Raw genomic sequence first — 15297 nt, forward strand, 5'->3', positions numbered from 1 at the left:
TAAGCTCCGGGAGCGGAGGTGGGGGGGGGGGGGGGGGAGGCGGTCCTGAGAATTTGCCTTTCTAACAATTCCGAAGCTGACCCACACACTTTTGAGAGTCAGTGCTCTGCCCCATTACCCTGGTTTATCTCCCTCTAGGCAGTTATCACTCTCTGAAACGATATTTATTGCTCATTTGTCTTGTGTCTCCACTGTCCTCCCATCTAAGCTCCACGAGGGTAAGAACTGGGAGCTGTCTTGTTTGATCTCAGCATAGCACTTGACACAGGACTGAATGCATACCCGAGGTTGAAAAGAAAGAGATGGATGGTCCGTTGGACGAGAGGACTAGGGGATCCCAAGAACCGCACTCGCCGGCTCCCCCACCCCACCGCAACTGATCCTCGTCCCTTGAACCTCGCGCAGCTCCCCGAGTCGCCACTGCCCCTTTAAATGTGCGCGGGGACGCCTCGCCCCTCGTCTCCTTCGATCCCTGACCGAGCAGAAAGGGGAGGAAAAAAAAAAAAAAAAAAAAAAAGCCTTCCTCTTGGAGAGCGGGAGGAAACGTCTAGGAGGGGGCGGAGGCGCGGCGGCGGCAGAGGCGCGGCGGCCAGAGCGCAGCGCGCCGGGTGCGGAGCCGGACCCGGAGCGGACGCGACGCCGCGCGCTGCCCCGGCCGCCGCCCCATGCGCGGCGCACTCGCGCCCCCTCCTCTCTCCCACCCCCGGCCAGCGCGGCCCCGCCCCCGGAGGCTCGCGCCCCGCGCCCCCACTTGCCCTGCGCTCCGCGCGGAATCTCGAGTGAACGCGACGCCGCGCGCCGTCCCGGCCGCCGCCCCGCGCGCCCCGTGCTCGTGCCCCCTCTCCTCCCCCCTCCGCCCCTGTCCGCCCCGCCCAGCCCGGAGGCTCGCGCCCCGCGCCCCCACTTGCCCTGCGCGCCGCGCGGAGTCCGGCGCGCGCCGGGGGGGAAGGGGGGGCGGGGCGGGCGCCTGGGAGTGCGGGCCCCGCGGGGCGGCCATGGAGTGAGGCGGCGCGCGGACTCGCGCTGGGACTGACCGACTGACTGACCGACGGGCGGCCCCGGGCTGCGCGTGCTGGAAGATGAACAGAGCAGGTAGGAGGCCCGCTCGACCTCGGGCGCCGAGGGACGCGCGCGAGGGGACCGCGCCAGGCGCTCCAAGTTGGAGCCCACGGGGCGCCGGGAGCGAGCCGCCGAAAATCCCCCGACCTTCCCGCCCTGCTCGGCCGCCGCTGAGATATGGGCGGGTCCGGAGTCCCCTCGCCGAGGAGGCTGAGGATCATCGGGGGCCCCGGTCCGAGACGCCCCGCCTCAGGGACGCTCCCTCCGTCTCCGCGAGGCCGCACCCTGGCGGTGTACTCCGTCATCCCGCTCCCACGGCCACCCCGGCGTGGGGGACCGCTTGGCAAGCGAGGAAGGCTCCCTTCGCGAAGGCGACTTGATCGCACCCCTGAAACCTCGCTCCGGCCCCTCTGGGTCCCTGCCAGATCCTCGCTGGCCCCTCGGAGGTCCCTCCAGGGCCCCGGGATCCTCCCGCAGCTCTTCGCCACCCCGGGGTCTATTCCTGGTCCGTCAGTACCTGGCGGCGCACTCTTAAGACGATTCCTGCTCCCTCCTCTCTCTTAGACCCCGAGACTTAGAGCTCACTCTGGGGATCAGACTAGAAAGCTCTAAATTATTGTCCCCCACAGCGTACCCTTCCCTCGCCGCGCCCTGGCCCGGGGCCTTCTTTGTGCCTCCCCCAGGGGACCACATGCCAAGGGGACGCTCCTCGCCGCTGAGGCTGAGCCGCACTCTAGACGTTTCCCTCCGTCCCTCGAGTCTGACTCTGCCAGTTCAGGGATTCCGGGAAATCCAGAATGCGTTTGATAGTAAATATTAGCAATCCCTTCCGAGGAGTGCCATTTAACAGATTTAGTAACTGAGACTCCCATGGGCGATGCCTGGAACCGGTCTCAGGATTCCTGACTCCATCCACCCGGAGGGCAGAAAGTTCCCTGAAGAGGCGAGCTTGCAAGCCAGCAATCTCAGCTAACTTCATTTCCCTGCCAAGGAGGGATAGTCACTCTTTTTTTTTCTTTTTCTCTTAAAATTTAGCAGAAGGCAGCCCTCTCTCTGACCAACACCCTTGTCCGAAGCCATACTCCAAAACACACATCCCTAAAGAAACAGGAAGCCACCATTTTGGCTGTCTTAGAACCATATCCTGCTGCCTTGTATGTGTGTGTTGTGGCTTTTTCTTTTTAAAGACTTTTTAATGAAAAAAGTCATTGTCTTAGGAGGTACAGAAGGGAGACATTTGGCTGGACTGATTTGACAAAGGGGACTTGGGAGTGTGGTAGCTGCCTTCATGTAGCCAGGCACTGTTGTTGCTGGGCATGTGGATGCCTGGACAGTGAGGGAGTGGGTCAGAATGGGGGTGGGGTGGGAGTAGGGGTGCCACTTTGGGAGTGGAAGAGGCTGGAGCGGGGTCCCAGTGTTCAGTTAGCCACTCCTTGGAGGAAGAAGGTGGCCTCCAGCCTGTTTCTGGCACAGCCTGAACAGAGCCGGACAGGCTAGCTTTTTCCTACACTCCTAATAAAACCCACTTTAAAACAATGGTGAGAGCAGTTCCAGTTTTCCCACGTTTCCCTGCTTGAGGCTTGGGCAAGCCCTCCCCTCCCTGAGAATATGGGGGATGAAGTGAGCAGGAATAAACTTGGAGGCAGGCTTGGACCCAGGAAATCTTAGCAGTTGCTGCTCTTGGGTTTAGCAGTCCTAGAACTTGCCTCCAGCATAAACCTGGTTACTTTTTCAGTGTGATAGCAATGATGGAAACCTCACATAATGATTTCTGTGTGCCATGCTCGGAATTTCCTGATCATGTAACATAGTGGTCCACAGACTCCGTGGGAATGAATTTCAGAACCACCATATACTTAGGTGACCTTGAGGAGGTTACTTAACCTCGGTGCCTCAGTTTCCTCATCTGAAAAATGGAGATGGTATGATCTTTGTCATCGAGTTCGATTAAATAAAGCTCATAAGGTATCTGGAACAGTGTCTGTCATAAGCCACTAATGAATACTGGTTAACATTTATTGGTCACTTATTATGAACTAGGTGTGGCTTTTAAGTGTTTTACTTGTATCAGTTCAGTTTTCACAGTAACTTATGAGGTGAGTACTCTTGCTATCCCCATTTTATAGGTTGGAAAACTGAGCTGCAGGGATTTTATGGTCACTGAGCCAAGATAGGATTGAAATACAGACTGTCCAGCTTGAGAGCCTACTTTTTTATGCAGTGCTGAACACATAGTAGATGCACAAGAAATGATGGCCAATTGAGTTTCTGTTGGCCTCTAATTGAGGTGTCTTCTATTATTTCTTTCGAACTTCTCAACAGCCTTAGAGAAAAAGGAGGTATTTATTTCATTTTGCCAAGAAAGAAACTCAGGTTCAGCGAGGCAAAGTGACATGCCCAAGATGGCACAGTTGATATGTACCAGTGCTGGGATTGGAGCCCAGGTCTGTCTGAGCCTGGGGCCCATGCTTTTCCAACTTCGTCCCATGCAGTCTGCCCAGTATGTGCCCTGTTGTGGATCACTGGACTAGCTTAACAGCAGCCTAATTAGAAATCGTCAAGCTTGGCTTGGACATTCCAGCAGGCACCCAGGAATGAAAGTTAAATTAAGATGCGATTGGGAGGTGAAATTGGAAGATAATTACTCTTGGAACATATGGCTATGAGAGTTCCAGGGGGAATATAGTGAACTGCTGTTGAAACAGACTCGGATCAAAGAAGGGGATATCAGGAGACATCAGAAGAAGAGCCACGCATTTAATACTCTGTAGTTGGCCAGAGCAGAAGGCACTTTCCTAACTGGTGCAGTACTCTTACTCTACAGATGGAGAAACTGAGGCCCAGCGAGGGGAAGGGACTTACCCAAGGTCACACCTCCAGTTAATGGCAGAGCCAGGAGTGGAGATCAGAGCTCCTGACTCCTAGTCCAGTGCTCCTCCCAATACCCCCTCTCATTTAAGCTCTATATAGCTGACATGGGAGCAGCAGCATGAATGTGTGAGTGACAGATATTTAATTAAAATAGAGAGAGAAAATACAAACTAGTAATGGGGGCTGGCTAGGGATGATTTCTATCACCAGAAACTGTTAAAAATCTCCTCTTCCTGTCACTGTGGTTCCCCACCGTCAGTTTAACTCTTGGCATCTTGGCTCAAAGGCTATTCTGCATTTGAGTTATGCTCATGCATAGCAAATTGCCAAGAGGTCCTGGGCAGAGAGGGTATTACCCTGGGCTTTGTGATACTGAGAAAGGGAAGGTTCACACGCAGCCACAGGGCCTCATGAGGCAGCAGAGGGTCCACACCAGCCGCACCCATGCTGGGTTCTGGTTAGAAAGAGAAACTTAACCCGGAGGAGGAACCCCCAGGTCTGATTTATCCTGTAATTCTGCATCCCTGCCAGACTGGACTCTTGACCATACTCCCAGAGGGCTTGCGTCTAACCACCGCTGGGCCTCTGCATATTCTGTTCCCTCTGCCTGGCATACCCAGCGTCTCCTTTGATTAAGAAAATCCTGCCTGTCCTTCCACATGCGCCCCAATGCTGCCTCTTCTGCGGGTCTTCTCTAGGCAGGATTGGTCTAGGACCCAGATAACCTTGTACAGAGGGTAGGCACTCTATCAGGTTCCTTTGTGTGAGGAAGGAGGGAAGGGAGCCGAGCTAAAGCTCTCACACAGCCTTCATTTTCTTTCCTTCCTCCCCAGTGTCTTTCCCAGGCTCCTCCTCATGCCAGGGCTCCCTCCTTGGCCCTGCTCTTTTCTTTGTTCACACTCATTCTCTTGGTGATCTCACCAGGCCCATGCCTTAAATCCCATCCCTGTGATGGGTACCTCCAGCCAGACCTCTCCCTGGAACCCAGACTGGTCTATCTAGGAGTCCACTTGATGTCTGTCTCCACCTAGGTGTGTGTGCTGGGTAACTCAGATTTAACACATGCAAACTAACATTCTGGCTTTCCCTCCCTAGCACGTACAGCCTCCCCCAATTCAGTTGGTGGCAACTTCATTTTTCCAGTTCCTCTGACTCAAAACCTCGGTGTTGTCCTTGACCTTGCTCCTTCCCTTACACCCCGTATCCAACCTGTCAGCAAATCCTGCCAGCTCTACCTTCATATTTGGAATCTGACTCTTTACTACTCCCACTGCTGCCAACCTGGTCCAAGCCTCCACCGTCTCACCTCCTGCCTGGATGTCCCTGGATCCGTCATCACCACTTCTGCTTATTTCAGCACATTAACCAGAGTATGCACATCCCTCTTCTGCTTGGGGGGCCTGCATAATCTGTACCCTTCCTGTGACCCCTCTGACCTCATCTCCTGCTTCTCCCCGTTGCTTGCTCGCTCATCCCTCCCTTCTGGCCACTCTGGCCCTCCTTGAACATACCAACCGAGTCCTGGCTTCCCTCACATCTCTCTAATCTTTGCTCTAGCGTCCTTTCCATAAGGCCTACCCCAGTAACTCTTTAAAATTGAAAAAACAAACAAACAAAACCCCACCTAACTCCTAATCTTTGTCTATAGAGTTTATGATCATCTAATATACATCTCCTTTTTATTCCTTATCTCCTCCACTAGAATATAAAGGTTCATGAGGGACAGGGTCTTTGTTTTGTTTATTGATGTGTCCAAAGATTCTAGATGGGTGCCCAGCACATAGTAGGTGGTCAATAAATATCTGTTCAATGGAATTGGATTAATGGAAATTGGATGAGAACAAACCTTGTGACCAGTCAGTACTTCTGAGTTCTGAACTCAGCCTTTTGTAAAGTTCATACCTGGTTAGTTGTCTCTGGTCTCTCTGGCCTCAGGTTTTCTGAATTTTACCTTTCTCTGCCTCACTAGAAGCTGGGAGCCCTGAGTCTCCACTGTAGAAGAAAGCTCAGTAGCAAAAGGGTGAAGGCAGAGGTTCTAGCGACTGGACCAGGAGGCAGGAAACCCACATTCTCCCTGGGCCCTGCTCCGGGCTTGCTGAGAACAGTATGCGTCACCTCTGTGTGCCTCAGTTACCCTATCTTTTACTGAGGGGTCAGACAAAGCCTTTCTGATTCTGGCATCCTTTGATTTCAGAGGGGGTTCAGGTGAAACACCTTGAACCTCAGAACTGGAAGCAGAACATGAACACTAGATACTTGTCATTCCTAGGGGATCCTGTGGGGAAGGCATTTTCTTGCAGGATCACGCCTCAGACACCCACTGTGACCTTTCTCGAGGAGACGGCGCCCACAGATCAATAGCTTGATTGGATGAAGGATGGCGTGGGGGTGGGGGCGATGCAACCAAGGTGATGGTCGTTTTTCATGGCCCATCTGTCCCTCTGTCAAGTCTCACGGTGCTCATGTGAAATACCACCTGTTAAGGATGAGAAATGAGAGTCCCCACCCCCAAAGAGTAATTTCATGCCAATGCCTGACACCTGATGTTGGGAACTTGAAGCTAGTATTATACATCAGTGTAGAGCAAGGCTTATACCAGGGGAAGATGTGTGGTAGACAAAGACTGACATTGTTAGAATAACAATTGCTACTATTTATTGGCTAGTCCTACTTGAAGGTCTAGTGCTGGGCACTTTTAATAAATTATATATATTTTAATATTCATAACCTCTTGAGAGTAGGTGTTACTGTTGAACCCATTTTACAGATGAGGAAACTGAAGCTCACTTTTATAGGTTGTAAGTGGCAAAGCCAGGATTTGAATCCAGATGAGCCAGGCTCCAAAGGCTATTACTTCACAGTTACAGGTTAGCCAAAGCTTAGCTGTTTAAAATCCACATAGTTGGGTGGGTTTTGTTGGTGGTTGTGGTGGTGGTGGTGGTGGCGGCAGCGATGGTGTGTGTGTGTGTGTGTGTGTGTGTGTGTGTGTGTTTTAACTAATTTGGACAGTTTTCTAAATTAGAACGTATTTGCTTATGGCAACAAGGAGTTGGAGGGCCACTTATGTCTTGAACACTCTGGGTTATTATCTGGATGCCCGTGTCTAGCCTCGGTGTTGATGTGGATGAATATAGGTGTGGGTTAGGGCGTTGGTGTAGTGGGTGCTTTAGCCTTTAGGGTCTCGACAGCTGAGTCTCTTCTCTCCCTTTCTTGCTGGCAGCTGCCACATCTTATACCTGGCAGGGTTCCTGTTCTAACTGCCAGTCCCTTCCCCTCCTAATTAGCTGTACACTGGGAGACCAGACCACTGAGTTCCTTAGATTTATGTGCAAAGTACAACTAAAGAGACTGAAATCAGGCCCTTTCAGGAGCACGGTTCCTGGGCACCTATATTCTTGCTGCCCCAGGCCTTTTTAATTCCCTTTGGGGCCTCCTCAGTTAAATTTTACATGGTTCTGTGAGTTTAGGGGAGATACTGACTTTGGCTTGAGGTGCCAATGGAACAGTCCCACGGAGATGGGTTATAACGAGCTAGTGCTGTGCTGGCCAGCACCATAGCTACCACCCACATGTTGCTACTGAGCAGTTGAAATGTGGCTAATGTGAATTGTGATGTGCTGAAAAGTGTAAAATACACATTTGATTTCAAGGACTTAGTACAAAAAAGAATGTCAAATATTTCCTTAATAAATTTTGTATATTGATGACATGATCCAAATATGACTTATTGATGATATCCAAAATGATAATATATCAAATATATTGAGTTGAAAAAGTATTGTTAAAATTAATTTCACCATTTCTTTTTTACTTTTTTTAAGGATATATATGTATATCCTTAAAGTATATATATATATATATATATATATATATATATATATATATATACTTTGATCTATCAAATCTATCAAAGTGTGCATGCACGCAAGACAGAGGGAGAGGGAGAGAGAAAATCTTAACCAGGCTCCACACCCAATGCAGAGCTAACGTGGGGCTCCATCCCACAACCCTGAGATTGTAACCTGACCCCAAATTGAGTAGGACACTAAACTGACTGAGCCACCCAGGTGTCCCAGATCGCTCTCTCTCTCTCTTTTTTTTTTAAGTAGGCTTCATGTCCAGCACAGAGCCCACTGTGCTCTCACTACCCTGAGATCAAGACCTGAGCTGAAATCAAGACTTGGAAGTTGGGGCGACTGGATGGCTCAGTCTGTTAAGCATCCAACTCTTGGTCTCAGTTCAGGTCATGATCTCATGGTTCATGAGTATGAGCCCCACATGGGGCTCTGTGCTGACAGTGTGGAGCCTGTATGGGATTCTCTGTCTTCCTTTCTCTCTCTCTCTCTCTCTCTCCCTCTCTCTCTCTCCCCCCCTCCTTCTTCCCCTTTCCTGCTTGCTTTCTATCTCTTTCTCAAAAAAATAAAATAAAATAAAATTAAAAAAAAAAGAGTTGGATGCTTAACTGAGCCACCCAGGTGCCCCCTCGTTTTTACTTTTTAATGTGGCTGTGAGAAAAATAAAAATTACATATGTGATGATAAACGTGGCTCATGTTGCATCTCTGCCAGCTACCCCTGGACTACAGATGACAGGGTAACGGTGCTGCAAGGGTTTAACTGGAAGTCAAATGCATGGGGAGAAGAGTTTGCTGACAGACCTTTAGGAGCTCTGCTTCATCTCCCTTCTGTCATGAGCCAGGCTGGCATTCTGAAGTTGCTCTGCATCAAACCCAGGCCTTAGTGGGGATGGCACTGGGCGGCGGGGCGAGGCTTGAGGGGAGACTTGTGTGTCTTCATCTATGGGCAGTGGGGAGCCAGGCAGTGTGTTTGAAGCTGAGATGTCAGGATGGAGTTGCCTTCCTGGAAATCTTCATTCCTCACTCTGCCCACAGTGCGGCCAGGGGCTTGGAGGCATTGAAGCAGTCTTGTGGCAGGGTGGATGAACTTGGAAGTGGGCAGCTACACCCTTGACCTTTGCATTTGTCCAGGCCTCTCTCATTCTGCAAAATACAACTTAAATTTCACCTACCGCAGGAGGGTCTTCCTTCATCATGGTAACTCTTGCTTCTCTGACTCCTGTTGGATGTACAGTTTGTACCCACATCCTTTATTCTGACATGGTCAGATAGATCCCCCAAATCCACAAGGGAAGAGAGTTTTTGCAGATATACATGTTGGAAAATATCATGTAGCTTCTCCCATGAAGTTTGGATGCCCATGAAATTTAGACACAGGGCAGTTAGCTAGACACCAGTCTTGAAGCATGTAGAATTCAGAGGTGACCCTTAGAGGAGGAATCATGCATCACTGTCACAGACCTTTGGTGTATCATTCTTGAAGGAATGAGATAATGGCTATTCAGTCATAATATTCCAAGGTCTGCAGCTCTGTCCTCCAGTTGTTCTGTTCGTTTTGTCTCCCTGACTCAATGGCAAATACTCAGCAGAGGTATTCTTTTCGTCTTGATTCTAGAAGACCTTCCTATGTATGGTGCTATGCGTATAGATAGTAGGTATCCAATGAATTAAGTGTAGGGTGAATGTAGGCTCCATGTGGGTGGCAGAGATGATGACCGTCAAGTTCAGCATTGTCTCATGAGTGCCTGGCACCTAGAAAGAATTTTTTTTAATGTTTGTTTATTTTTGAGAGAGAGAGAGAGAGAGAGTGCGAGTAAGGGAGGGGCAGAGACAGGGACAGAGGATCCAAAGTGGGCTCCGTGCTGACAGCAGAGAGCCCAATGCAGGGCTCACAGTCACAAACTCTGAGATCCTGACCTGAGCTGAAGTTGGATGCTCAAATGACTGAGCCACCCAGACGCCCCTAGAAAACTTGTAATACGTAGTTGTTGGATGAATGATTACAATGATCTGGATACCTGTATTTGAGGAGTATTTCATTGAGTTCATTGAGTAGCTGGACTATATATAGAAGAAAGATCTATTTACTTTGTTTACAGAATGAATTATCAGTGGAGGTCAAGGGGTCTTAAAGATGATGGTGGAGGGCATAAACCTAACACAGAATATAGCAGATTGGGTTCACATAGGTTGGGAAACTATCTTCAGTGTTCTCTTCAAAATGGTAAGTTGGAGACTCTGAATGGAAATAAGGGTTAACTGTACTTTTTCTCCTTCTTTTCTCCATTTTTATCCTTTAGATTCACCAAAACCACCAGTTGCTCCCAAGCCAAAGACTGCCAGTCCCCTCACACCAGTGACAGCACCCAAATTCCCTTCATCACCCCGGCCCGATAGCCTTCCCAGTCCCAACTCCATGTCTAGGGGGCCGAAACCCCCCATTGCCCCTAAGCCCAGGCTGGCGACCCCCAGTGAGTGGAGAGCCAGCGTGTACGTGATCAACAGCTTGAACAAATGCAGCAACGGGAAGGTGCTCTGTGTTGACAGGGGACCTTACGAAGAGCGCCAGTCCAACTTGGAGTGCTCGGAGTCTGAGGCTGACGAGGATTACATTGTGGTCCCCAGGGCTCCGCCGAAAGAGGACGAACCCAGGGACAGCAGCTGCTCTGCAGAGAGTGCTGCCATGGCGCCTCCAGATGCCACGGGGGAAGAGGAGTGCAGGGAGGAAGGCGAGGAGAGTGACCCAGAGGGGCTGGGAGCTGCTCCAGCTGAAGTGGTGCTGAGTAGAGAGGCTGACGGAGGCGGGGCCCCCACTCCTGAGAACGTGGAGGCAGAGGATGGTGCCTGTGACCCTGGGGCAGAGGAGCAGACATTGACAAGTGAGGAGGAAGAGAAGCGAGTGGAAGAGCACAACATATACAACCTGGAGGACAGGGGACCTTGGGATGGAGAGGCAGTCCTCCCAAGCGATGACGTCATTCTCACTCACGTTGATTTAGAGGGTCCGGAAACTCCCAGCGAGGAGCCTGGGCCCCCTGGGACACCCAGGGAGGCAGAGGAGGGTGGTGGGGAAGGCTCCACCAACACAGAACCTGGGGCTCCAGAAGAATGTGTGGATTCCGACAGGCCCTCTGACGGGGATGCTGACGATGCCAGCAAGGAACCCACAGAGAATGAGGACTTGGCTGTGGGTGTCCAGGAGGCGGAGACAACCACTGATAGCCCTGAAATCTCTGAGGAGTGTGAGTGTGAAGATGACCATGATGACCAGGATGAACCACAGGACCAAAATGAGAAAACTGGCCAAGAAGAAATGGCAGCCGTCACCCAGGAGGTGGGAGAAGACCCCCGAGAAGGCAGAGACCTGGTGCAGGACGAACCTGCTGAGGAGAGCTGCCAGATCATTCCTTTCGAGAGTGACAGTGTGGATGACTTTGTGACGTCACTCTCGGGAAGTCCCTACGAGTTCTTTCCGACCGAGAGCACCTCTTTCTGTAGCGAGAGCTGCTCTTCTTTTTCCAAGTCAGCAAAAGGCTTAGAGTCCAAGCAGGAACCACAGTCAGGAGAATGTGCAGAGCAGGGCCCCGTTGTTGGAGCTTCCTGTGTCTCTGGGGAGGGCCCCTCTGTCCCTGAGGTAGTGGTTATGCCAGAGGATGAGGACGCCGGGGACGATGCACTCACCAACCCCTATGAGATGGGAGTTGACCTGGAGCATGAGGCTGACCCTGGGGAAGGAGAGAAGCCGGAGACACAGGCTGCATGTGACACGCTGAGTGGTTATGGCATGAAAGAAGAAATGAACTCTGATGCTGAGGGAGGCCTGGTCCCCCTCGACAGGAAGAACATCATCACGAGGGCCAGGCCCCACTCTGGGAAGGTGGCCGGCTATGTCCCAGAAACCGTCCCAGAAGAAACCGGACCAGAAGCTGGCTCATCAGCCATTGGCATTAGAGGTGCCACCAAGGAGGCGAGAAAGACAGTTCTGTCATTGGAGGGGAAACCGCTGGAAGCCAGCAGGGCCTTGCCAGCAAAGCCCAGAGCCTTCACTTTGTACCCCCGATCGTTCTCCGTGGAAGGCCGAGAGATTCCGGTCTCCTTGTACCGGGAGTCGGAGGCATCTGGCTTGGACGACCAGAGGATCAAAAGGAAAGATGACAACCTTTCTCTGCCCTGTGTGATCGGCTCCTCTGGGAGCTTCTCCCAGAGGAACCATCTCCCATCCAGTGGCACCTCAACACCCTCTTCTGTGGTTGACATCCCGCCCCCTTTCGACCTGGCCTGCATCACCAAAAAGCCCATCACAAAGAGCTCTCCCTCCCTGCTGATCGAGAGTGAGCCCCCAGACAAGTATACCAAGAAGAAGAAGTCATCCTTCAAGCGGTTCCTGGCGCTTACGTTTAAAAAGAAGTCCGAGAACAAAGTGCATGTGGATGTCAATGTGTCGTCTTCCAGGTCCTCTTCAGAATCCAGCTATCATGGGCCTGCCAGACTTCTGGAAATCGACCGCAGGAGCCTCAGCAACTCCCCGCAGCTTAAGGCTCGGACTGGCAAGCTCCGGGCTTCCGAATCGCCCTCCTCCCTCATCTTCTACAGGGATGGCAAGAGGAAAGGTGTCCCCTTCAGCAGGACCGTGTCGAGAGTGGAGTCCTTCGAAGACCGCTCTCGGCCCCCCTTTCTGCCCTTGCCCCTGACCAAGCCGCGGTCCATCTCGTTCCCTAACGCCGACACTTCAGACTATGAGAACATTCCAGCCATGAACTCGGACTATGAAAATATCCAGATTCCGCCCCGGAGGCCTGCGAGGGCTGGGACATTTACGAAGCTGTTTGAAGATCAGAGCAGAGCCCTGTCCACAGCAAATGAAAACGACGGCTACGTGGACATGAGCAGCTTCAACGCCTTTGAGAGCAAACAGCAGAGTGCAGACCAAGATGCAGAAAGGTACTGTGAAGTTACATTTTCTTTGTTGTTGGGTGAGCCAGGAGGCAGGCGCTTAGGTTTAGGGGACGGGATGGACTTGCTTTTTAGCCTCAGGCTCTATTTATTTCTAGCCGTGTGAATTGGGGTGAGTGGCTTTACCTCTCTGAGCCTCAGTTAACTGGCTGCGAAATGGGGTTCATGCTACCTTGCGGCAGAGTGTTTGAGAGGCTCAGAGTTGATCATCTGTGTGAAAGTATTGTCTAAAATGCCAAATACAGTGTAAATGTCAGCATTTGTGTTTCCATTATTTGAGAGACATTTCTCATGTAGATGGGAATGATGGGTTTGCTGGTCCCCTCCAGGAAAGTCACCAAGAGAGAAGGTTCTGGAATCTTGCCAAACTAAATATCTTTCACCATCAGGAAAATACCCTGAATTGAGATTGATACCCTTTTACTGTGTAAATATACACTCTATTCAAGGGAACTAGAAAAGACAATCTATTTAAATTGTTTAAAGAGCTAAGGGCGCCCTGAGCTAAATTTCTGAATAGAAGCCTTTTAAGAGGTATATCCAAGCTGATTTTTTTTTTTTTTTGGACTCATTCACCTTGGAAGTAAAAGTGAAACACTGAAATTATTGACAACAGTGGGGATTTTCTGACCCCACCTTTCCAAGACTGACTGAATGCCCTTATTGAACATCCCACGTGGATAACTGCCAAATCTTGCTGTTCCGTGTACCTTGTGGACGCAACTTAAAGGCAATGCAATTCAGCTTCAACCATTTACTCTCTTTGGGAGTGCCTGATCGGAATTAATAAAAGCGAAAATGGCGGTGATTTTAAAGGACATCCTGATTCTGACCCCTTGTGTGCAGTGACTTCACCCAGTCCCACACAGCTGCTGCTGCTGCTGCTAGGAGTTCCCAGGGCGCCTGCAGTAATGAATAGATAAGATGATTTGCAATTAGCCTGAGCTGTCGCTGGAGTGTAGATGCTAGCAGTGTTTGTATGGTTTATTCTCCTGAGTTTTTTACATGGTTCCCCCACCCTGGCTCCATCTTCTCTCTCCCCCAAGTCTGGGTGAGGCTGTTAATTAGTTCTTTCCAGAATGAAAAGGTTTGTTTGCTGGGGTAAGGGTAAACACTAACACTGCTGGAGGGACTGAGTTTAATTTGGAGAGTGTGGACGTGTGCAAACTCTAAGAGGGTGAGAGCTACACAGCCGACCAGTTCATTGCATTAATAGTTATCAGCAGGGTTTGAGAAGATCCAGACCTAGCTGAGTGCCTCCTAGCGTTAATGAAAATAGAACCAAGCTCTGAAACCAAAATCTCCCTGCTAGAAAGGACCTCAAAGGGCAGATGGTCAAGGCTCCCACTCTAGCAGGCCTTGCTCTGACCCAGTCTGTACTTGAATTCCTCAAGCCACAGGAAACTCACCACCCAGGGTTGCCTCATCTGTTGCTAGGTATCCTGATTAAATTTTCCTTTCTGACTGAGGCAAAAGCTGTCTCCTAATATCCCTACCCCACTCATGCTGGCTCTCCCCTCTCAGGCTAGGCAAGTGAGTTCATTTCCTCTTTTGTATGACATCCCTTCAGAAATCGAAATCTGCTTCTGTAGAATCACTGAATTTTACAGCTGGGAGGGAACTTCAGACAACATTTGGTCCTGTTAACAGAGGAAGAAACTGAGGCACAGAGAGGGAAAGGGATTTACCTAAGATAAGATAGCTCAGCAATTTAGTGGAAAAATCAGTGCTAGGACTCAGATGTCCTGACACCTGGTTCGGGCATTCTTAGTGAATTACAACTAAGGGATGCCAGATCTGATTGTGCAGGCTGTGCACTGCACAGCTCCAGGGCCACATTCACATCCTACTCCCCCAGGGTTGCCCAGTGCACAGTTTGCTTGGCCATATGCAGAGTCCCTGTTGCCTTGATCTGTACTTTGTCCAGAAACCAAAAAAGGTCCCTTCACCCAAGTTAACACGACAATAAGGGAAAAATACCCAAGAAAATGTCAGTGCTACCTTATCTTCTGATGCTATTTCACTGAAGGCCAAACTGACCAGGATAAATCTCCCATGCAGGAACCACATCCTCTTGGACATCAATCAGTGAGCAAAGCTTTCTTCTGTTTTCCTTCATGAAACATATAGAAGCAAGGGGGAGAAAAATCCTCGCTTTGAGCTGGAACAGGTCTGGGCAAGGGATGTTTCAGACACCTCAAGTCGAGAGGCACGGGGGACTGCCATGGGGGTGGGGTCCTAGTGCATCTTTGCCTGAACAGGGGCTTTGAGAATTGAGTGGCTGGAGTGTTGCTATCTGAGAAGCGTGCCCAGGGGTGTGCTTCAGGTTGAGCAGGACAGGAAGGGTGAGAAGGTGGGGAGGCAGTTCCTCCTCCTTCCGCTCCTTGTCTTGCCCCACACCTTGCTTCAGTGTGAGGATCAGGGGGAGAAGCCAAAATAAATATCAACAGCCCTGAAAGGGTACAGGGCAGTCCGTTGGGAGATGTGAGTTCAAAGCCTGCTCGGTCACTGACTTGCTGTGGGGTCTTGGAGAAGGCTAGGCCACAGTTTGCTCATCT

General features: G+C 50.7%; 1 protein-coding gene across 3 annotated transcripts in view; it reads left to right on the plus strand.

Moving 5' to 3' along the window:
- Positions 1-657: 657 nt before the first annotated feature.
- FGD5 (FYVE, RhoGEF and PH domain containing 5) overlaps positions 658-15297 on the plus strand; it is a 123580-nt gene continuing 108940 nt past the window's right edge. For 2 of the 3 annotated variants that reach the window (XM_086697347.1, XM_086697346.1), the window contains exons 1-2: positions 658-1092; positions 10087-12727. In XM_086697347.1, the coding sequence (XP_086553473.1) occupies positions 1080-1092; positions 10087-12727 (2654 nt within the window). In that variant the 5' untranslated portion in view covers positions 658-1079. The remainder of the gene's footprint in view (positions 1093-10086; positions 12728-15297) is intronic. The other variant, XM_025922136.2, reaches the window with a different exon arrangement.

The sequence above is a fragment of the Puma concolor genome, chromosome A2 (assembly GCF_028749965.1).
Source record: "Puma concolor isolate L17-30 chromosome A2, mPumCon1.1.hap2, whole genome shotgun sequence".
Lineage (NCBI taxonomy): Eukaryota > Metazoa > Chordata > Mammalia > Carnivora > Felidae > Puma > Puma concolor.